The sequence below is a fragment of the Chrysemys picta genome, chromosome 6 (assembly GCF_011386835.1).
Source record: "Chrysemys picta bellii isolate R12L10 chromosome 6, ASM1138683v2, whole genome shotgun sequence".
NCBI lineage: Eukaryota > Metazoa > Chordata > Testudines > Emydidae > Chrysemys > Chrysemys picta.
Window position 1 is genome coordinate 90,681,554 of NC_088796.1, and position 23,926 is coordinate 90,705,479.

Consider the following 23,926-nt stretch of genomic DNA (forward strand, 5'->3'; position numbering starts at 1 on the left):
ATCCAAACCAGGAAAAGTATTCATTTGCGTATGGTTAATCACTGTAGCAAAGATGTGTGTATTCGCTTGCTGAGGCATGGGTCAAGGATCACAGCTAGAAGTGCTGGTAAGTTTCATTCTAATATACTCAGCTGCTTTTAGGACTTTTTTCAGAGAAGTCTGGTGTCCAGATTTTCTTTGTAGTTTGTCATACTAAAAATAGATCATTTTGAGGGAAGCAAAATATATTGTTAATAACAGAATACTACTTTTAATGGGGTAGAGAGAAGGAGGAACTACTGAGAGCTGAAAAAAGGATAAGATCAAAAGATGAATGAGATCCACTGGATGAATTATTTAACATGCTGTATATTTAAGTGTGAATTACAAATTTTTGCTAGCAAGTGGAATTTTACTCCTGCAGCCTTTCAGGAAAGAAAAAAGGTATAAATCTATGATAAGTTTTGAAACAACAAAACAGTCCTGAAAAGAGTAGTTATGGACCTTTTGAATGATAGCTGAAGTACAGTAATGACTATTCTTAGCTTATCTCTGACATTTCACTAATTACAACTGACCAGGTTGAACTGCCAATCCATGCCATTTTTTTCATGTAATTGAACCCAATGTGGTTTGGATTTCTTTATTTTGCAATAATTGAAGGTTTTCTTCAATTTATTAATTAATGGGGTGCAGTTGAAAAATAATGGGCTTGATATTGATGTACATCAGGACTAACTTCACGGAAGTAAAACATTTTATAGAATATCAATTTTTGTGATACTGTTTGTTTACTTATTGCACTTCAGTCAGCCAGGGCTATGTAAATTGACTGGTCAGTTTCACTTTCTTTTCAGTCAGTTTAATTTTTTTGGTTTTCATGCACTTAGAACAATGTGTTTTTGTCTAATTTTCTTTTAAACAACATCTCTATTCATATTATGTTTTTAAAACCCTTCTCTCTTCGACCAAAACCTAAATTTCCAAGAGAATTCACTGCATCACCCCATGCCTTGGTGCTGCTGTAGTGGGTACAAAGGGGTTACAAAGGGATCAGAAGAGCCCCAGTGCAGCAGGGCTTTTGTGGTGTGCCCCCACCTCCACCTTTCCCAACACTGGGGGCATTCCAGGGCAGATGGCAGGGGGAGAGAATGGCCTGGGTGTTCTTACACTCCAGAAATTCAGCATCCCTGCAGCGGCCCATACACAGACTCTGAGTATGTGCAAATCACCTACGGCCAGTGCAGTGATTAATCTGGACCTTGGGATATAAACTAGTTTCTGATAATGTGGATTGAAAACAATACTACTTGTATGGCTTTAATCCTTACTGGTAAACTTATACAAAATCCCTATATCAATTAAAATAGAAAAGTGGGAAGGGGGTGGATGTGGCCTCCTGATGCAATGGCTGCATTACATTAAACTGCCACGGGGGCACTGACCACCAGCAGCAGCACCATCTGCCCCAGCACTGCAAACCTAATCTTGCCCTGGTGCAGAGGGGAGGTTCAGGGGGCTGCCGAATGAGCCAACCCTGCATGGTAGCGCCAGTGCTGAAGCGCTGGGCCTGGCTCTTCACTTGGGCATTGCAACCTAGTGCACAGGATCACAGCACCACTCAGGTTTGGCCTGGCTCCCTTTTGGTCATGACTAGGGTTACCATACGTCCTCTTTTTCCCGGACATGTCCGGCTTTTCAGCAATCAAACCCCCGTCCGGGGGGAATTGCTGAAAAGCCACACATGTCCGGGAAAATGGCCGGCACTTCCTCTCCCCCTGTGGCTCTGCTCCACTCCTCCTCTCTCAGATTTACAGAGCCAAGCTGCCCGAGCAAGCGCTACTGGCTTCGGGCAGCCCCCCCCCCCCCCCGCCTCCGGACCCCGAGCCCCCAGCCAGGCACTTCTCCTACCCGGCTCCAGCTGAGCTGCTCCCACGGTGCAAGGTCCGGAGGCAGGGGGGGGCTGCCCAAAGCCGGTAACGCTGGCTCCTGCAGCTCTGCTCTGTAAGTCTGAGGGGGCGGAGCCGAGCAGCTCAGTTGGAGCCGGGGAAGGGACGTGTCCAGCCAGCTCTGGGTCCTGAGGTAGGGGAGGGCTGCCCGAAGCCAGCAGCTCAGCTCTTACAGTCTGAGCTGGGAGGAGCAGCTCAGCTGGAGCCCAGGTAGGAGAAGTGCCTGAAGCCGGTAGCACTAGGGCAGCTTGGCTCTTAAACAGAGCCGAAGAGTCAGGGAGCAGCAGCAGTCGCCAGAGCCTGCTCTAAGGTAAGCCAGGGATGCCAGCAAAGCTGGGAGTACCATGCGCCGCTGATTGCACAGGTGGGGGGCAGCGCTGGGGGAGCTGCTCCGGGGAGTCGCCAAAAAGCACTGACTGTGGTGGGGGAGGAGGGGAGGGCAGTGTGAAAAAGGCAGGAGTGTGCAGAGGGATCAGAGCTCTGGCTGCGATGGGCATCGGGCTGCCTTGCCTGCAAGTGGATCAGAGCTCCTGGGGCTGGGGTGTGCTGTATGGCACTCAGCTCCCCATTTGTGATGAGACACAGCAGTGTGGTGGATCACTGCGAAATACCTGCCCAATCAGAGCTGCGGGGGCAGGGCTTGCAGGGGCTGGCTCCGACAGCTCCCATTGGAGCTTTTCCCAGCCAATGGGAGCCTCTGAGCTTGGCTTGTGGCGGGCCCAGCACGTGGAGACCCTGGCTGCCCCTGATCCTAGGAGCAAACACAATGCCAAAACGAAAATACAAAGTTCACTCCATATAAAGAATTACGTTTTAGAATTAAAGAATTAAATAGCTCAAAATGTCCGGGATTTTACCGGGCAGGGAGGAGAACTGGGTGCTCCAAGGCATCTGGGGAGCTGGGAAACAGAACAGTGTGAGCTGCGTGTCCTGACCGCTCCCAAAAACTGAGCGCCGGGGCAGATCCTCCACTGAGCAGCTTCATTAAAGTCATGGGAGTCTATACTAGTGGAGTGCCTGACTTTAGAATTGGTGCAGCTGTTTCGTGTGGCTGGGAGGGAGGAGGGGGAATGTGGGGTGCTCAGGGGAGGGGGCGGAGACTTTGGGGAAGGGGTTGGAATGGGGGCAGGGAAGGGGCGGAGTTGGGCGGGGCCGGGGGTGGGGAAAGGGGTGGGACCGGGGGAGGGGAAGGGGCGGAGTTGGGGCGGGGCCAGGGCCCCATGGAGTGTCCTCTTTTTTCAATGTTCAAATATGGTAACCCTAGTCATGACAGGAGGCAGCTGGGCCAAATATAAATGAGTGGTGTTGCAACCTAATGCATGGGGTCACAACACCACTTAGGTCTGGACCGGCTGGGCCAAAACTGAGTGGTGCTGTGACCCCGTGTGCCAGGTCGCAGCATCCGGAGTGATGAGCTGGGCCCAGCCTGCAGGGCAGGAGCTGCTGCTGTGGGACCTCCACTCCACACCAGGCCAGGGGCTGGTCTACACTGGGGGGGATCGATCTAAGATACGCAACTTCAGCTACGCGAAGTATCTTAGATCTAATTACCTGGGGTCCACACAGCGCGGGATCGACAGCCGCGGCTCCCCCGTCGACCGCGCTACCGCCGCTCGCTCTGGTGGAGTTCCGGAGTCGACAACGAGACGCGATATATTGATCCCGGATAAATCGATTGCTACCCGATACGGCGGGTAGTGAAGACGTACCCCAGGAGAAATGTATGTTTGCCTGGTTTTGCACCCTTGCTTTCATGCTTTCTGTGGATGCAAGTGAACCCATGAACTCACGTGAAAACAGCCTTTGCTAGGGAACCTATTGATATACAGGCTACAGCATTGCAACCTCACATAAATCTTGAGAAAAATCTCCCAAAATACTTGGATTGACTTAAAAATCATGTTTAAAAAAGACAAACTTGATGATTTTGGGTGTGTTTTCTGGTTTTTGACCACTTTGGAGGAAAGTGTCTTGTTTTGTGTGAGAGTGTTTCAGGAATTTCATCCTAAAATGCTCAAAAAAGGCACACATAAATTTGGGACCTTCCTCCCTTTTACTTCTGATAGATGGTGTCCCACATGTCCCTTCCCCAGGCACTGATCTTTGCTCCCACCTCTGTGCCCTGATCTTTTCAGCCTCCTGTCTTGCTCTTTCTACTTCTGCAGGGCACTGCTCCCGTCCAGCTTCTAATGCTGGAGACAGCCCCCTGCTCCAGTCATCCCAGCTCCCTGAATGCTGGCCCTGCCAAGCGCACGCTCTATCCTATGCTATGTACCTCCTCCCAGGACACTGCCCCTGGCTCTCCTGTACAGCTCTTCGCTCTCCCGCCCCCCACCCCCACCCCCCCACCCCCCGCCAGCCTATGCCCAATTCTGGGACAGGGCAGCTAGGCAGGAGCTGGATCCCTAGAGGCTGGAGAGGGGAGAAACATACTCCTGGGATCCCTTTTCTATGGCTTGCTCTGCTTTGCTTCCCTCACTCCACTTAATGCTGGACAGTAGCATAGCTAGCGGGGTGCAGGGGAAGCAGCCACTTCCCCTCAGCACATTTTCCCCAAAGCCGCACCTTTCCAAAAGCGGCTGGAGGAGCGAGGGGGAGCGCAGGCTGGTTTCGCTGCACTCCGCCTGGAGCTTTGGCCAGGAGCGGGTCTGGGGGTCTGGCCGCGCTCTGCCTGGGGCTCCAGCCGGGGGAGCAGGTCCGGGGGGCTCGCTGCACTCCTCCCGGGTCTCCGGCCGGGGCAGCGGATCCAGGGGTTTCTCTGCACTCCGCCCGGGGCTCTGGCCAGGGGAGTGGGTCTGGGGGTCTAGCCACACTGCAGCAGGCGCTGCAACTGAGGGAGCGGGGTCCAACGCTCTGGCCGGGAGAGCGGGGCAGGGGGGTTGGCCGCGCTCCGCCCGGTGCCCCGGCCGGGGGAGCAGATCCAGGGGTTTCGCTGCGCTCCGCCCAGGGCTCTGCCCGGGGGAGAGGGATTCGGCACTCCAGCCGGGAGAGCGGGTCCAGGGGTTTTGCTGTGCTCCGCCCGGGGTTCTGGGTGGGGGAGCGGGTCTGGGGCTCTCGCGGTGCTCCGGCCGGCGCTGCAACCGGGGCGGGGAGTGGGGTCCGGCACTGTGGCCAGGAGTGCGGGTCCAGGGGTTTCGCTCCGTTCCTCTCAGGGCTCCGGCCGAGGGAGTGGGGGGGCGCAGCATGCGGCCCGAAGCGCAGCTGGCAGCCGCAGCTGGAGGAGCGAGGGGGCGGCGCAGGCTGGTGGCCGGCAGCCATGGGGGGCGTTTCCCCCCCTCCTGACGCAGCCTGTCAGCGCGACCTGCCCACAGCCAGGCTCCGCCAGCATCCCCGGGCAGCGCAGCGCCCCCGGGCTGAGCGGGCGAGCCGGGCTGCCGCTCGCTCAGACACGCCTGGCGGGGCTCACTGCCTTCTGCCCCCACCCCCCAAGGGGTAGCACCAGCGCTGAGCCTGGGCTGGCACTGCACGCGGCGAGCCCCTCCGAGGCAGTGACAGTGGGGTTTGTTCTCTGCTGCTAGCTGGGCCGGGCCTAGCGGCTGGGCCCCGGAAAGAAGCAGCGGAAGGGGAGGTAGCAGACTCCCAGGGTCTCCTGGTCCCGGGGGCAGCTCCAGCCCCCTCTGCACAGAGAGCCCCGGGGACCCCAGCCCACTCCCATCCCCGGTAACCCCTCCCCAAGCTCCATACCCCGTGTACCCCTCCCATGTACCCCGTGCCGCTGCCTTTCCCTCCCCTTCACCTCCCCTCGTACCTCCATCCTCTGCCACCCTCCCTACATCCTCCCCTCCATCTCCCCTCATGTCAAACCCTCTGCCCCCCTCCCTCCACATCCTCCCCTTCACTTCCCCTCAAACCCCCTGTCCTTTGCTACCCTCCCTTTACATCCCTCCCCTTCACCTCCCCTCAAACCCCCTGTCCTCTGCCAGCCTCCCTCTACAGCCATGGGGGGGCGGTGCGGCCGGAGGAGCAAGGGGGGGTGCAGCATGGCTGCAGTGTGGCCGGAGGAGCCAGCCAAGGGGGGGGGGGGAACGGTGTGGCCAGAGGGCGTGGCCAGAGGAGGAGCCAAGGGGGGCGCCTTTTTTATGTTTGCTCCCCCTGCTCTTAAAACCTGGCTACGCCACTGATGCTGGACAGAGGGGGAGGATGGGTGAGAACTGCCTCTGCTGTCCCAAACACAACTCCCTGCTTCTTTGGTTGCCTCCTGGGCACAGGCAGCAGCATTATCAGTGGAGCAAAAAGGTGTCTGCGGGACACAGAAAGCAGAGTACTGGGCCTCTGTCCAAAGCCTGCAGCAGCCTCCAGTGGCTGCAGTGAGAACTGCAGCATCAATTACAGTTCAGGCAGAAATCCTGGCCTACCTGCACTTCCAATGAGAGGCTGGCTTTAATATTGCACAATCACAGCACTCACAAAAATACTGTGAGAGTTGGCAACTGCAATGGTATTTTAGTTAGCTTTACAGTACAACTAAAACAAATTGGAATTACCAGCAGGAAAGTAGGCAGCTGGCTAATTATGCAAGGTTGATATGAAAGATCGAGCTCTTATTCAGAGTAAAATTCATTTCACTTGCAAAAAGCCAGAGTGCACATAAACCCCAAATACAACATTAATGCAGGCCTGAGATGAAATCCACTCACTTTCAACCCTAAGACCACAACACGGGGCAGTGGTGGAGTTCCCATGCGGCTGCTATGCTACTCCAACCAATTGTAAAGGAAGTTTGAGTTAAGGGATCCTAGTAATCGTCCAGTTCACCCATACTGTCACTCTTCACTATGGTCTAAGCAAGCCAGACAACTCCTCCGCCACACAGGAGTGTGAAGGCTCCCCACTGCATGATAATTGTATTCACTATTTCAGCACAGTATTGCTCTGAGGCTTAAGTGCTGTGGTGGGCTTGCACCGGTGAATTTTATAACACGCAAATGCACTGTACTTCTAGGTTAGTCAATGTCTGAGTGGATGTTGATACTTGTAGCTGATACTTCCTTGTGTGTACATTATTAGTGCAGAGGAGTTATCTCCTTTCCTATCTAAAAACTTGCAGGATGCAGAAAGGGGATGAGGGGGAAGAACCTGCCTTATCTCAGTTTTAATTGTTTTACTTGTGTCATTTTGAAATTTCTGCATGATTATTTAGTTTGACTTTTGAGCATATTGTCAGTACTAACATTCCTCCTTGTGTAATTTTTTACTACAGGCAAAAACAAACAAACAAACCACCCACCTACAAACAATTTTTTTTTCCACTTGGTATAACATAACATAAGAACATAAGAAAGGCCATACCGGGTCAGACCAAAGGTCCATCTAGCCCAGTATCCTGTCTACCAACAGTGGCCAATGCCAGGTGCCCCAGAGGGAGTGAACCTAACAGGCAATGATCAAGTGATCTCTCTCCTGCCATCCATCTCCACCCTCTGACAGACAGAGGCTAGGGACACCATTCCTTACCCGTCCTGGCTAATAGCCATTAATGGACTTAACCACCATGAATTTATCCAGTTCTCTTTTAAACTCTGTTATAGTCCTAGCCTTCACAACCTCCTCAGGTAAGGAGTTCCACAAGTTGACTGTGCGCTGCGTGAAGAAGAACTTCCTTTTATTTGTTTTAAACCTGCTGCCTATTAATTTCATTTGATGACCCCTAGTTCTTGTATTATGGGAATAAGTAAATAACTTTTCCTTATCCACTTTCTCCACATCACATGATTTTATATACCTCTATCATATCCCCCCTTAGTCTCCTCTTTTCCAAGCTGAAGAGTCCTAGCCTCTTTAATCTCTCCTCATATGGGACCCGTTCCAAACCCCTAATCATTTTAGTTGCCCTTTTCTGAACCTTTTCTAGTGCCAGTATATCCTTTTTGAGATGAGGAGACCACATCTGTACGCAGTATGTAAAGCTGTGCAATATATCCAATCACCTAAAGCAGAAGTTTCACTAAGATTCACTACATTTTTCTGGGCCACTATAAGGAATCTATATTAGCTGGAAATATAATGGAGCTAGGGCTCCTCTAGATCCTACTTAATCTTCATAATGGCATGGCATTTATGATATGATGCCATGTCATGACATGACTCTGTCAAACTGTAATGAGCCCCAGAATATATACTAGTATACTTTAGTAGGACTGTAAATTTAACTTGAAATAAGTGGACAATGCAAGTTTTCAGAATCCTTGATTTCACAAATGTTTTAGTAAATGCTGAGTATGAAAGAAAGAAGAGAAGAGATTGTTTTAGTTTTTTTATTTTTCAGATCGACCTTGCAGCACTGGCAGTTAGAAACACTGGCCAGTATTATTCATTGCCAGACACCACCTGCAGTAATGTACATCTGTCTCAAGCAGGTGTATAACACTACCGTTCTGATTTGATAGGCTTTTACACCACTATAAAGGACAACATGATATGCAAGGTAGTGGAAAGTATAGCCCGCTTTTGCCTTGCAGACTAAGGGCACTTGATACAGAGAATAAATGTAGAACACTGACATGTTTACAAGATCACTTTTCTAGCCATAATCCCACATTTACAGGTGATAACTGCTGAAGCTTATATTTATGGTGAGAACTCAGCATAGTACATTTACTCATGACATGCAGCATTGGATTATGCTGTAGCTGTTTCATTGAGAATTCCTGTGTGACATTCTGAAAAATCTGCTGCCAACATGCGAATGCCTTATTTTTCCTTTGCTGAAGTTGAGGATAATGTATAATGTCTTAAGTACCATATTAGTGAATGACTGTGGATAATACATTGATAGCCCTAATTGGTTTGGCTTTTTCATGAGTGGTCCCCTTCATAGTCCTGCTCCTAAATAATTAGCTCAAACTAAATAATAGTGCTGTGTAATTAGGGCCTGCTATTCCATTTTCATGTCTTAACTCTTCACACTACCTCTCAGAAAATCGTTAGCTGAAGGAATTTACTCCACTGCCTTCTTCCTGTATGTTACCAGCAAGCCAAATGAAGTTTGCTAGATGTCTGAGATGAGAACAATGTTAATCATACTAATATAATCTTCCTTGTATGTGTTCTCTGTGCATATTATGCACACTGGAATTCACCATGGGGCGGGGGAGATGGCTCAGAGGAACAAATGAGGGTGACCTTGCTTTGGAGCAGTTGCCGTTGTCCCCTATGTGGTAGGAATTATATTAAGAAGGTATTAGTGACCTTGTGCCTAAACAGGTAGAAGAGGGCATAGGGCCAAGATGTTCAAACTTGGATGCCTAAAATTAGGCACCTAAATCTATTTTAGGCACCTAAATAAGTGTCCTGATTTACCCTTTGCTCCCATTGAATTAAGTGGAAGTCCAGCACCTCTGAAAATCGGGCCACTTAATTAGGTACTTAAATATGGAGTTAGACGCCTTACTTTAGGCAAGAAAGTTTGAAAATTTTGGCTTTGACATTCAGGATATCAGAAATATTCTTTGAAGAACATTTTAGTGTGTAGATCCTGCACTGAACTGTGTGGTGGTCACAAGATGTAAAAAGGAGAACAAGCTTATTGAAAAAAGTAAGAACAGGAGGTTGTAATGTAAAATGTTGTGGCATGAGAAATACAGACTACACAAAGTTGCTAAAGAATTATCGTACCAGTGTAAGGAAGTCTGTGCTGAGATGGTCAAAAATCAATTACAAGGCTCATGACCTAGGATTGACCGAATCTGGGAACTTCACTACACAATGCCTGGTGTGAAGCCATCAGCCATGGTCACTCTGGCAGGTGCAACAGTTCTTGATAGACTGTGCATGTTGGGTGGTGGCTTAATGATCATAGATAAATGGAATGATAGTGGTCATCTTTAGCTAGCTAGTCAACTAGAGAAAACATAATATGTGCAGAAATATAGCTTATAACTGCAATAGAACAGAAACACCAGCAGTATCCATAAGCTGGTTTAGTAATGCTTTACAGTGTAACTACAAGAAAAATGTGTACTGACCTCCCCCCACCGTCAAAAAAAGTGAGAAGGCCCCTGATTTTGGAGTCAAATCATTTTTAATATTATTGGTCATTTGAGCAATAATGTGGCTATATTTTAAAACTGAAATAGTGAACTCCTATTCAGAATGATCTTGTCTGCATAACTGGCTGTACTGAGGCTGTCTTTTTAACTAGGATTATTGTTTTTCAGTTCCTGCCCTGTTTTATATGGTTACAAAGCAGTCACACATCTCTGTGGTAGAACCTAGAGTTTCACATCTTTCCTATACGAGGTTAAGCAAGTGCTTGTGTGTATTCATTTTAAATTTTGCTTTTATATCTGTTGTCCTTTAACGGAGTTCTGCTTTGAGCGCTACTTTTGTTAACACTGAAAGACTTTGCAGGTCTAGTACAGGTGGCACTGGAAACAGTTTCATTTTATTTCTCATTATCCAGTAATTAATGGCCATGCATCTTATTATTTTATACCTCACCTGTCATGTAGCATCTGGCTGTGATCCTCCATGGTGTTACTCTCATTTTACACCTGTGTATCTTGTTAAAACTGCAATGGTGGCTTAGGGCCTTTGTGTCTATTGGTACCTAGGCTTTTGCTTTAAGCAAAGAACTGGGAGTCAGTTGATCTGGGTTCTAATTACGGCTCTGACATGAGGTTCTGGGGTGACTTTGGGCAAGTCACTTAATCTCTTTGTGTTGGTTTTGTCCTCCGTAGATGGATGCACCTGTGTACCTCCCAAGGTTGTTGCGAGGCTTTATCAATCATTTGTAAAGCACTAAGGCCTGGATGCACAAAGGGAGTTAGATGTCTAAGTCCATTTTAGTTTCAAGACCATTGCAAAGCACAAAACCCCCACTGAACCCTGTAGGTGCCTAAGTTCCTGCCTCAGAGCATGTGCACTGCCACATCACTGTAGGCATCTGGACACCTATTTCCCACCTAAGCCCCAGAGCGAGTCACAAACCAGGTGTTCAGCTGTCTAACTTGCATGGGGGAATCAATCTTTCTCTCTCTCTCCCATTGACGATATAAGTATTTATGACTAGGATGGAGATGGTGATTGTAAAATGCTCAGGAAGGTTAGAGAGACTACAGAAACAGAAAACCCGGTAATGGGGGGATTTCAGCTACTCCCATATTGATTGGGTACATGTCACCTCAGCATGGGATGCAGAAATAAAATGTATAACCACCATTAATGACTGCTTTTTGGAGCAGCTAGTCCTGGAACCCAAAAAGGGAGAGGCAATTCTTGATTTAGTCCTAAGTGGGCCACAGGATATTGTCCAACAGGAGAATATACCTGAACTGCTCGGTACTAGCAACATAATGTAGTTAAATTTAACATCATTGGGGGGGTGGGAGGGGAGAACCAAACAAACCCAAAATAGTAGCATTTAACTTCAAACGGGAACTACACAAAAATGAGGAATCTAGTTAAACGGAAATTAAAAGGAACACTCACAAGAGTGAAAGCCCTGCAAACTGCTTGGAAACTATTTAAGAACACCGTAATACGGGCTCAAACTAAATGTGTACTCAAAATTTAAAAAATAAAAAAATAGAGGACCAAAAAAATAAAAAAGCAACCATGTCTAAACAGAGTAAAAGGGGCGATCAGAGGCCAAAAGACATCCTTTAAAAATTGTAAATCCGATCCTAGTGAAGAAAATAGAAAGGAGCATAAACTCTGGTAAGCCAGTTGTAAAAAATTAGGCAGGCCAAAAAAGAATGTGAATATCAACTAGCAAAAGACACAAAAACTAAAAGCAAAAAATGTTTTAAGTACATCAGAAGCAGGAATCCTGCCAAATAATCAGTGGGGCTAGTGGACTATCAATGTGCTAAAGGAGCACTCAAGGAAGACAAGGCCATTGCAGAGGAACTAAATGAATCCTTTGCATCTGTCTTCACTGCAGAGGACATTAGGGAGATTCCCACACCTGAGCCATTCTTTTTAGGTGACAAAGCTAAGGAACTGTCCTAGTTTGAGGTGTCAGTAGAAGAGGTTTTGGAACAAATTGATAAATTAAACAGTAACAAGTCACCAGGACCAGATGGTATTCACCCAAGAGTTCTGCAGGAACTCGTATATGAAATTGGAGAACTACTAACTGTGGTATGTAACCTATTAGTGGATCGCTAATGCAGCACTGATTTTTTTTTTAAAGGCTCCAGATGCAATCCTGGCAATTACAGCCCAGGAAGCCTAATTTCAGTGCCAAATTGGCTGAAACTATAGTAAAGAACAGAATTATCAGATACATTGTTGAACACAATATGTTGGGAAAGAGTCAACATGGCTTTTGTAGAAGGAAATCATGCCTCACCAATCTATTAGAATTCTTTGAGGATGTTTACAAGCATGTGGACAAGTGATCTCCAGTTGATACACTATACTTGGACTTTCAGAAAGTCTTTCACAAGATCCCACATCAAAGGCTTTTAAGCAGAGTAAGCAGTAATGGGATAAGAAAGAAGGTCCTCTCATGGATCAGTAGCTGCTTAAAAGATAGGACACAAAGACTAGGAATAAATGGTCAGTTTTCACAGTGGAGAGAGGTAAACAGTAGGGTCCTCCAGAGATCCATACTGGGACCATTGCTATTCAACATATTCATAAATGCTCCAGAAAAAGAGGTAAACAATGAGGTAGCTAAGTTTACAGATGATACAAAATTATTCAAAATTGTAACACTTTGCAGTCAGCTTTGGACTTAACTAAGGGATTTCACAAAACTGGGAGATTGGGCAACAAAATGGCAGATGAAATTAATGTTGATAAATGCAAAGTAATGCACACTGGAAAAAAATAATCCCAGCTATACATACAAAATGCTGGGGTCTAAATTAGCTCTTACCTCTCTTGGAGTCATTGTGAATAGTTTCTGAAAACATTCGCTCAGTATGCAGCAGCAGTCCAAAAGGCTCATGGAGAGGGGTGAATTGAACGTGGGTCTCCCACATCCCAGGTGAGTGCTCTAACCACTGGGCTAAAAGTTATAAAGATGGGCACTACCACTTCTGCATGCTAACATGGCAGAGGGGCCTAACTCCAGGAGAGGGTTCACAGCTGAGAACAGCAAGCAGAGAGAGGCGCCTCCCTGCAGCTTGAATTTAGGTGACTATTTCTGTGAGAGTGGTGGGGTTTAGTACACAACCCTCTCCTTGGTATCGCCCATTGGCTAGCATTGGCGGCTCCCCGTCTAGCATGCTGGCTTTTTGTCAATCACATTCTAAGGCATCTATCTGTTCCCATTCATTGCATAGGGAGCCTAGGCACCTAACTCAGGCTCAGCATCACCATGCCTAATTTCTTTTGTGCATCTAGCCCTAAAAGATTGCCACATGGTGAGTGCCATAAGGTGGAAGTGTTATTTATTTTATTATTACCACACATATCCGTGTATCTTTATTTGGGGGCTGTTCTCTTTTAAAGGTGGAGAAAGTCTACAGCTGCTAATAGTAATTACACATGGGAATAAATTTGAAATAGAACAATCACAATTCCATTGTCTCCTTCAAAATCCCCACTCCTTGTTTGATTCCCCTCCTTTCCCTTGCCCACTTCCTCCATTCTGCTACTCATTGCTAATAGCAGTTGACTGAAGTGATTAAAAACACTGGGATTTTTGATGCACTCATATAGCAATCATGACTCAGCCAGAGCACTTTTCAAATTGGGATTTTTAAATTACTTTCACTTTGCTTTTGTTAGTGCCAACTAAAGAGAACATAGTGGCATATTAGAGGAAACCTAGTGGGTTAGGAGCGGAGAAGAAAAAGTGAAGGGAGAGATTTCAGGGGATTGGGGAGATGGAAAACTCGAGAACAAAAGGAAGGAAGAGAAAGGGACAGATTGGTGAGAATAAGAAAGATTTAGTGTGAGGGAGGAGGGCTGGAAAAGAGAGAAGCATCAAGGAGAAGGAGATGAGACTGATAACAAGGAGGGAGTGTAGGTGAGCGAGGGACAAGGAAGGAAGGAGACAGACATGGGAGAGAGATATTCCTATCAGGACCCAGGGTAACCATTAACTTCCATCCATATCTCCTACTGTGTAGTCTGTCTTCTCCTTTCACATGGTTTCCTCTTGACAAGAATTTAGAATAACCTATCTTGATGTCATGACACCTGTGGTTGAATGGTAGTGATTAAATTTCCCAGCCTCTAGGTGTTATCCTATCACTTCCTTGTCTGTCATTTCAAATGAAGGGTGGAGCTACATTTTCCTAACTGCATCCCAGTAACACCTGTTTGTATAGTAAAAACAGGAGCTGGATTATTGGAAGTCTGCCTTCTACTAGAAAATGACCTCCTTCACTTTCCATATGCTGCAGTTAACCACAAATATTAATGGCCTTAATTTATGTATGCTAAGATTAAAAGGTAATCAGGTCTCAAGTTTCAGAGGATTGAGTTCCTGCAAAAGGCACTCCTCCTCTGCTGCAGACTAGGTGGAATTTTAAAGGGAATGTCCTATTTAATCTATGCCAGCCACAACTATACAGTACTAAAACGTTACCGATTTCAGTAATCAAGTTATAAGCAAGTGATTGTGGAATCCTCCTTCCACCACTGTGTTCTGAAAGTACATTTCATTTGTAACAATCTCTTATACAAAATCCTACTGAAAGAATGAATTTGTCTGACATCAGAAATTGAGTCCTTTTATCTCCTTCTTTAGGTATCCAGCTGCCTAAGGAAGATGAAATCTCCATACCTGTGATATCTAATTCCCCTGCTAAGGATGCTGGGGAGAGTGTAGATCTCACCAATGAAGAGGAAGAGAAGATCAAAGAGGAACCTTTAACCATCTCAGAACTGGTGTACAACCCAAGTGCCAGCTTGCTGCCCACCCCAGTTGATGATGATGAGATTGACATGCTCTTTGACACCCCATCAAGAGCAGAGAATGAGAGAGAAGATACAGATTCATTTGAGGAACTGGAAGTGGATGAAAATGCGTTTTTGGTTGCTGAGGAAGAGGAGCTGAAAGAAGCCCGTAGAGCGCTTAGGTGCAGTTATGACTTTGTAATGGGCAACATGCAGGTAAATGCCTTTGTGAAGAGTTTCTCCAGGCTTCTTTTTGTAGGCCTTGGACTGTTGTTGTTTGTGTTTCCACTCCTGCTTGTCCTCTTGGAGTCGGACCTTGATATCTCCTTTCTTCATGAAATCCGTCAGACGCCAGAGTTTCAGCAATTTCACATTGAATATTACTGTCCTCTTAGGCAGTGGGTGGCTTGCAAAATAAACTTCATTTGTGACATGCTGGGAAACTCTTAGTTGTATTGTATTTCTTTAACATTTAAGGGCTATATTCAAAATTTCAGTTAGCACTAGCTTCTCATAATGCCCATGGGGCCATCAGCAGGTAGCTATCTTCATTTTCAATCCATTACAGACTGTTCAAGATCTAACATTTGCTTTTCATAAACAGTTGCTTTAGTTATAGGCTTATTTGGTGGCCTTTAAATAACCAAAAAGAGGTCTCATTTTTATTTCAGTGTTGACTTCCTGATCATCTGTTGTATCAGACAAGACTGGATAGTACTAGGGTTCATTATTTGTAACATTACAAGCCATGACATTCTGAATCTCAATGATAGTAGAGCCAAGAAGGAAATGTTTTTGAATATACTCCTTAGTGGTATAACAGTCTTTTCTAACCAATGCCTATACAAGCAATGTTTATGCTGGGTTTTTGTTTCTTGATTTGTTTTTTGTTTTTTATATTTTTGTGTTTAAAATATTTTGGTAAATTTTTAGCAAAAGATGACTTCTGAAGTTGTTTAAGTGTACAGATTGGAAAAATTAATGCACAAGGGCATGTAGGGGATTTTTTAATGTTTTACCAATGGTTTGTTTTTAAAATATTTTGGATGGACAATGAGTTTATTATAACTCTATAAAAGATGGCCTACAGTTTGTAGAACATACAGAAAGTTTATTCAAGTGCAGGGGGACTTGTGAGGGGAGATGAAATGACACAGAATCCTCAAGTAAGTTTTTAATGGCACAGTTCTAAAGCTAAAGGTGGTGAATATCATTGAGAAAATGATAATCCACCTTCATCTGTGTCCTGTCATCTTACACTTCAATCAGTGGTAAGTTTTTACAAGACAGTGCAAGTAAGTTTTGCCAGAAGGTGATGGATCTTTGGACTAAATGTAGATTATTGTACATAACATGGAAAGATGAAGAGATAGTAAATATCAGAAATGTCTAGTTATATTGGTAGATAAGTAACCTACTTTTTAAAAATGGCTAGAGAATAAAAAGTATACAATACTTTAAAAATCAAGGCATTAGATTGTACAGTTGACATGCAGATATTCTACTGAATCATAATAAAAGGACAAAATATTTTTAAGAGAAATATCTTGGTTCTTTATTCCTTTTGTCACTATTCTGTGAAACACATCCCAGAGAATCATCATTTAATGTGACATCATTTCCTGTGCATGCTAATTGTCTTACCATGTATGTGTGGCATTGTACTCATACTATTTCCCTATTGATAGGACTCCAGTCAATGAGATTCATTGTTACTTTAATGTGCTGAGGATTTGCTCCCAATATTGTGTAGAGAATATACATAAAACCTTGTGAGCATTTAGAAAAATCAGTAGGACACCCTTACCCCAATCCAAATGCTACAGAAAAATGTGCTGGAGCATCATCATAGAGGATTGTTGTTTTTTAAAGCAAAAGCATTAGGTGTGATCCTTCAGCCATAACACAAATAAAACTCCCATTAAAGCCAGTGGAAGTTTTGTCTATGTACTGGCTGCAACTTCACCCCATAATGTCTTTGTACTTTATAAAGAGATTTTTTTAAATAAGCGATATATTTGAGTCTTTGTCATATTGTACATACATATTGTAACAGTAACTGTAATTCATATACTTCAGAATTATTTATGGTTGACAAGGGGAATTGCAATTCTGCTTCCTCTAAATCTTTGCAAATGATCAGTTGGAAATTTCCAACAGGGGAATTTGTTTTATCCTTTGTTTTACCCTTTTAGACGTGTCAAAAAAGAAATCCTAGCTCTTAGGAATTGTTCTTCTCCATTGTAACCATTTGGGTTGTTTCCTCATTTCCCAAAGAACAAAGACTACATAGAACCATTTAGTCCCCTCTCTTCTCACTTTGTCTTTCGTCACTAGCTTGGTCCCAGTGACAATCACTATTGATTAGTCGTCTTGTGTGTATTTCATCTTGCGTAATGTCCAGCTAAACAATCTGTTCCCCTTAAACAAGAATTATCCATCTAATAGAACTTTTCACAGTGAACTAAAGTAGACATTTGCCATTAACAGGATATTATTCATACAAATGGTTTCCTAAACAAAGGTGTCAGCTGATGGATTCTAGGGGGTGATGTTTAGGAAAGCTGGCAGCCTGCTAGAATACAGGGGCAGGTTCCATGCTGGATCCTATTTATTAAGTCCTTTAATTATAAAAAGTTAGGTGCTGTGTTCTAAAGTGTAGTTTTGTCTATGTAAAGTCATAGAGCTCTGGAAACAGGAGCATTTGTTTTGTTTGATTTAACTCTATCAGAAAATGGTTAATGCATGAGGAAAAAATTACCTCAGAGAATTGATAGTGCAATAAGGAGATATGTAGGATTAAATGCAAGTGTGTATTGTGTGTGTGTATTTTACTGTATGTGTATACAGCCCTGGTCTTTCAAATTCCTCTCACGATGTAGGAGCTTTTCTGGTCTATAAACTGAATTCCACTGAGAAACATAGAGTTCCTGTAACATACCATTTTACGACGTAAGACTTGGGACTTTAAAGGGCTGGAACTTTGTGTATTACACACAAACACACACACAGTATGGCATATACATATCCACACACATAGAAACAATCTTGTATTTAATGCTGACGATGAGAGAGTTGGATTATGAAGAATTTGTAGGTACAGTATTGTGTATTTGTCTGTGCTTGGATATATGGTAAAATGTTATGTACTTGAAATCTATTTTGTGGTTTGTCATTTATTTATGAATGCTACTCTGGGAAGAATTAAAAATGGGTTTATTTCATAGAAATACAAAAGACCTGAGGGGAAAATGTACCTGTAACTCAAGCCTTATCTTTGTACAGTGCATTTCACATTTCTCTGTCAATATCCTGATTGTTTTGTATGTTGATATGATGGCAGCAATCCCTAATAAAAAAATATATATACTGAAAAAAAGCACTCTGCAATGATGGCACTTCTTATGATAAAGGTATGTTTCTTCGTGTTGGATATCAACCTAAATTCATATTAATCCTGTACTAACAAAATGTAGTGTTCACGATGTACTTTTTTGGGACTGTGCTGTCCTATGAAATGGTACAGTCTGTGGGACTGTTACAAGTTGATGTTTTCTATATATGTTTTAGTAACTGTGGGATATAGTATGTGTCAGTCTTTAAAAGAAGTATTTTTGATGTAAAACAATTTTCATATTTAGTTTGGACTTTTTGGTGTATTTCTGAACATTCAAAAAGTGTTATAAAGTCACACAGTTTAAGGCCAGAAGGGAACACCACATCATCTAGTTTGAACTCCTCTAGATCACAGGTCACATACAACACCCAGCATCTGCACACTAAACCCCAACAACGTTTGGTTGGCTTATACCATATTTGTGCATATGTATGTTTGTATTCTGTATTGAAAGCCAATACATATCCAGTTATGGAGATGCTAGTTGCAACTCTGCAGCTAATGTAGTGTTGAGTTATGCACTTAAAAGCAGGGACTCAACTTTTTTGTAACGTACAGTGTATTCTCCCCAAAATTATTGCTTTTACTCTGAATGCTGAATGAATTTTCTGAAAGTTAACAAATAAATATACAGTAACTCCTCACTTAACATTGTAGTTATGTTCCTGAAAAATGTGACTTTAAGCGAAACGATGTTAAGCGAATCCAATTTCCCCATAAGAATTAATGTAAATGAGGGAGTTAGGTTCCAGGGAAATTTTTTTCACCAGACAAAAGACTATGTACACACACACACACACACACACACACACACACACACACACACACTATAAGTTTTAAACAAACAATTTAATACTGGTACTCAGTGATGATGATTGTGAAGCTTGGTTGAGGTGGAGGAGTCAGAGGGTGGGATATTTCCCAGGGAATGCCTTACTGCTAAATGATGAACTAGCAATTGGCTGAGCCCGCAAGGGTTAACTCTCACACTCTTTAAGGCAGCAGGAATGGAGGGAGGGGAGACAGCATCGTAGACAGAGACACACACCCTGTGTGTGAGAGAGAGAGATGTGCATTTCCCCTTTAAGTAGCTGACCTTACTCTTAAGTACACTGCCTTGTTAATTAGAACAGGTTGCTGAGACCGCAGCTGCTGCCAGCAAGCTCCCTCCGTCCTGAGCCTTGTCATGTGTTCTCCCGCTCTATGGAAGATGGGGTAAGCGGGGTGCAGGAGCAGGGGGGATGGGGACACCCTGAAAGCCCCTCTCTTCCTCCCCTCCCCCCTGCACAGCAAGCAGGAGTTTTGGGGAGCAGCTCCAAGGCAGAGGGCAGGCGCAGCACATGGCAGTGGGGGGAGGGACAGCTGAACTGCCAGCAATTGCTAGCCTGCTGGGCAGCTGCAGCACAGGGAACTTAGGGGAGTGGGGAGCTGATAGGGGTGTTGCCGGTCCACCCTGATTACAAGCCCCCACCAGCTAGCTGCAACGGGCTGCTCTTCCTGCAAGCAGTGGACAAAGCAGGCGGCTGCCCAACGACGTTAGAAAGGAGCATTGCACAACTTTAAACGACCATGTTCCCTAATTGATCAGCAACGTAACAATGTTAACCAGGACAATTTTAAGTGAGGAGTTACTGTATTTATTAGTTTCAGTTAAAAATGAGTTTGCAGAGAGTCTGAAACAATAATTCTGAGTTGTGAATTGCCCCATTCCTGCTAATAGGAGCTAACTCAGATGCCAGTGAGGATACAGTATACTTTAAATTTCAAAATTGTTTACTATTCATCAAAGCATGAAGGGGATAAAGTATTGTATTATGAAGTTCTGCACTACCATTTCCCAAAATGAATGTGTGCAAAGGACTAACTGGGGGAGGATAGCACAAACTATATATAAACTAAGATGTGTAGACCTTTAAAGACACATGGTAGGATTGGTAAAGCGAGTCTCTGCTTTCAAAAGAACGGGAAACTGCTGTAGGATTTGGAGGAGCTCATCAGCTTTGTGACTCCAGGAACGTCACTGCCAGGGATGAAAGTAACTTAAAGGACTTACCGGTACTCAGGGCTCCGCTGCGGTAGTGGGGGCCAGGAGCCCCTGGCCCTTTAAATCAGTGGTCTCCAAACTTTTTTGATCGCGCACCCCTATCAGTAAAAAAATTTTGAGCACGCACCCCCTGCCGGACTGAAGCAAAAAAAAAAAAAGCCGCTTGGACTCCCTCCTGAAGCAAAAAAAAAAGCACTCCGCCTGCCGCACAACCCCAAGGATCCACCCCCCCACTTTGGAGACCACTGCTTTAAATCACTGTCCCGGGGCCTCTAAATCACCACCCGAGCCCTGCTGCCAGAGCCCTGGGATAGCGGCAGTGGGGCTCCGGCGGTGATTTAAAGGGCCTGGGGCTCCCGGCCCCCACTACCACAGCGGAGCCCCGGGCCCTTTAAATCACCGCCAGGGCTCTGGCAATGGGGCTCCAGTGGCGATTTAAAGGGCCTGGGGCTCCTGGCAGTGACTGGAGCCCCAGGCCCTTTAAATTGCCAACCGAGCCCCGCTGCCGGAGCCCCTGGGATAGCGGTGGCAGCCGGGGGCTCCATTTGTGATTTAAAGGATCATTTAAATCACTGCCTGAGCTGCCTCCGCCACCCAGGGGCTCTGGCAGCAATTTAAAGGCCTGGGGCTCCGGAACCCCAGGCCCTTTAAATCACCAGCCTGGGGAAGCCGGTTCAGCACAGCATACCGGCCGGACTGGACCGTACTGGTTTACTTTCACCTCTGGTCACTGCCTGTCCTGTTTGCACCAGCATACTTTGGATTTTCTCATGTCAGCTTTCAAGAAAGGTCTGAGTGATCTCCCGGTGTATACCTCAGCCATTGCAGCTGTTACTGGCCCTCTTGAGAGCAGAGACAATGGTCCACATTCTTGTGTTTAGCAATTTTTTATTCCTTAGCTTTACAAAGGCCAGTGACTGGTCCAGTCATTCCCAGCGGGATCTATCCCTCTCCTACAGATCCTTATAGGAACCCCATCTTAGTATTTGAAGCAGTCTCCTTTGTGTTTGATTTTTTTCAAGCTAGCTTAATGGCAATCACCTTGGCCAGATGAAGTCAGTGGGATTATTCCATTATACACCACTGTAAGGGGCTACAATCTGTCCTAAATACTGCACAGCTCCCTCATGGAGAATTAAGCTGCTCTCTGTCCTGTCAAATGATGTGTAGAGATGTAGAATGACCTGAATTTAAAACTATGGTGTAATTTTTAACAATAAAAGTCTTTTTTCATAACATACAGTCAGTTTGTCATAATCAATCACATGTCAATATAATTGCATCATAATAAAGGAGAACAACAGATCTCTGCTTTCACTCAGGGGAAAAGAGAAGGGAGAAGGAATGAAAACACTGTCCATAATGTATAGGCTAATTAAAATAAAACATGAATAAGACATGCTGCATATTTGTGGCATTCTGATCTCTCTCACTTTAGCTTTCATTTTTTATTTAGAGAGAGGTCCTTTATCTGCTGTACAGAGATAGCAGATAACACAATGCAGAAAGGAAGTAAACAGTAACCTATGAAAACTTTGGCATTGTGTCCCATTGGATAGAGACTGTGTACTTGATGTTCAGTCTTATGGTTTTTTATGTTCTGATTGGTTTAATTAGAGAAATGTTTGAGGTAAGATGAGGTGCATTTCTTATTTTGGAAAATAATTAACATTATGGACTGTGTTCCATGAGGGAGTGTATAATTATACATGACTGGAGGTAGCTATCAATAGAAGAAATTGAAAAGCCTCTCAATTACATTGCCGTGTGCCCTATTTAAAATCTTTAATTAACAAAAAGAATTAGCATATGAAATGTGTGTTGAAAAAGGGACTTTTTTAATCACTTAAAAATATTTTTCATGTTGTTTTTAATACAATGGCAACTACAATAGCCTATGCAGAAAACATGATAAATGGGAAGAGGTTGATTCATTTTTGGCTCTCTTAATGCATTTTATCAACTGGAAATAAGGAAAAAAAAGTGAGCCCCAGAAAGCTAATGATTCTCTGCAGCTCACCACCACCAAGTGTTCTACGCATTACAGTTTGAGAACCCCCAAATTAATTACCAATCCTTGCTGGAGACCACAAATGATTTCAGAACAGCTTTTACTAGTCAGTTTATTTTGGGCCCAGCAAAGGTCCTTTCAACAATCCTTTTGTAATTATTAAATCCTAAAAATTTTGTGCACACCAAAAAATTGAACAAATTCAAATTTGTCATGCCAAAGTTATTCAACTTTTAGGTACTGAAGTAATCATGGTCTTTGCATCCTCCTAGACAATCACACAAAAGGAAAAACAAAGCTGTTTTTCCTTGGTTCTGAAAAAAGCATAAAATCCACCCGTATTCAATATCGTAGCAGAGTTCAACAGTTATCATTCGCAAGCAATACTTGTGACAAAGATTTTTAATCAAAAGTTGTAACTAACTTTTCTTCTTTAAGGCTGGCTAGTAAGTGACCTACTGGCAATTCATAGATTTTAAGGCCAGAAGGGGCCGTTATGATAATCATATCCGATTTCGTGCATAACACAGGCCATATAGTTTCACCAGACATTTCTACAGTGGAAAAAATTATTGTTCTCTACTATATAAATGAATATTGAGTCCAATAACTTGTGTATGAAATAGTGAATATGTTCTGTGTTTGTACAGTGCCTAGTGCATGGGGGGGGGGGGGGGGGGGAGAAGAGGTTAGTCCATGACTAGGGCTCCTAAGCACTACAGTAGCACTGACCTCTGCCACTTGAACTAATGAAGTAATTGGTAGCAGTAGTAGGTTGTTATCCTCTGTGTGGACCAAAACACCAGAAAAGAATGAGAGAGACATTTTCCTAGTGGCTTTCATGACTCTTTGATGATGTTAGAGGAATCTTAAGACTCAGAACTCCTAGTTTGATTTCAGGCTCTGGAGGGGAGTGTTCACTAGTGGTTATAGACACTTCTGCCTCCATGTGCTAATCACCCTCTGCTCCTATCCACTCCTCTACAAGCATCTCCTAATTTCCTTGCACTCTGCTCCTATCCACTTCTCCACTATGTCTTCTCTCCCCTTCATCCTTTGTTCCTATTCAACACCCTCAACCACTCCCCAGATCCTGTCTCCCTCCCCTTCTGCTCCGATCCAACCTCCACTCCCATCTCAGCTCTCTCCCCTCTTATCCTCTGTCTGTCCAATCTCCCCACACCCTGACCACCGCTTCCTTCCCCCTCTGCACCTATCCAACCTCCCCATCCCCTGGCTCTAACCCCTTCTCTAACCCTCTCGTGTGGCCCAGCGCAGGGACTGGGCACTGCAGGCAAGGCCTGTGGGGAATCCCGGGCTGGGGGCAGGGCTGAATGAATGTGTCACCCCCGCACACGAACACTTGGCCAGCCGCCCACTCACCTCTCCCGCCATGCAGCCACCCCTCCAACCACACAGTCATGCAACTGCCCACTCACCCCATTCCTGTGCGTTTAGCCACTCAGCCGTTCAGCCAGCCACTTCTCCAGCCACACAGCTACTAGTCCAGCTACTAGTCCAGCTCCCATCCAACCATTCAATTGCCCATGCAACCGCCCATTCACCTGCCCCACCATGCAACTGCTGGTTCAACTATGCAGATAGGCAGCCAGACACATAGGCACCTGACCATAAACCTGTACAACTACCCAGCCTTCCAACCACCCAACCATGCAGCTGTCCAGCCTTCCAATCACCTGCCCAGTCATGCAGTCACTCACCCAGCCTTCCAATTGCCCAGCCACCCA

General features: G+C 45.0%; 1 protein-coding gene across 6 annotated transcripts in view; it reads left to right on the forward strand.

The window, feature by feature from the left end:
• FRMD3 (FERM domain containing 3) overlaps positions 1 to 23,926 on the forward strand; it is a 234,146-nt gene that overhangs the window by 203,012 nt on the left and 7,208 nt on the right. For 4 of the 6 annotated variants that reach the window (XM_005296806.5, XM_005296807.5, XM_024103352.3 and 1 more), the window contains one exon: positions 14,578 to 14,942. In XM_005296806.5, the coding sequence (XP_005296863.1) occupies positions 14,578 to 14,942 (365 nt within the window). Of the gene's footprint in view, positions 1 to 14,577; positions 18,106 to 23,926 lie in introns of those variants that run through there. The other 2 variants (XM_005296808.5, XM_065549345.1) reach the window with 1 other exon arrangement.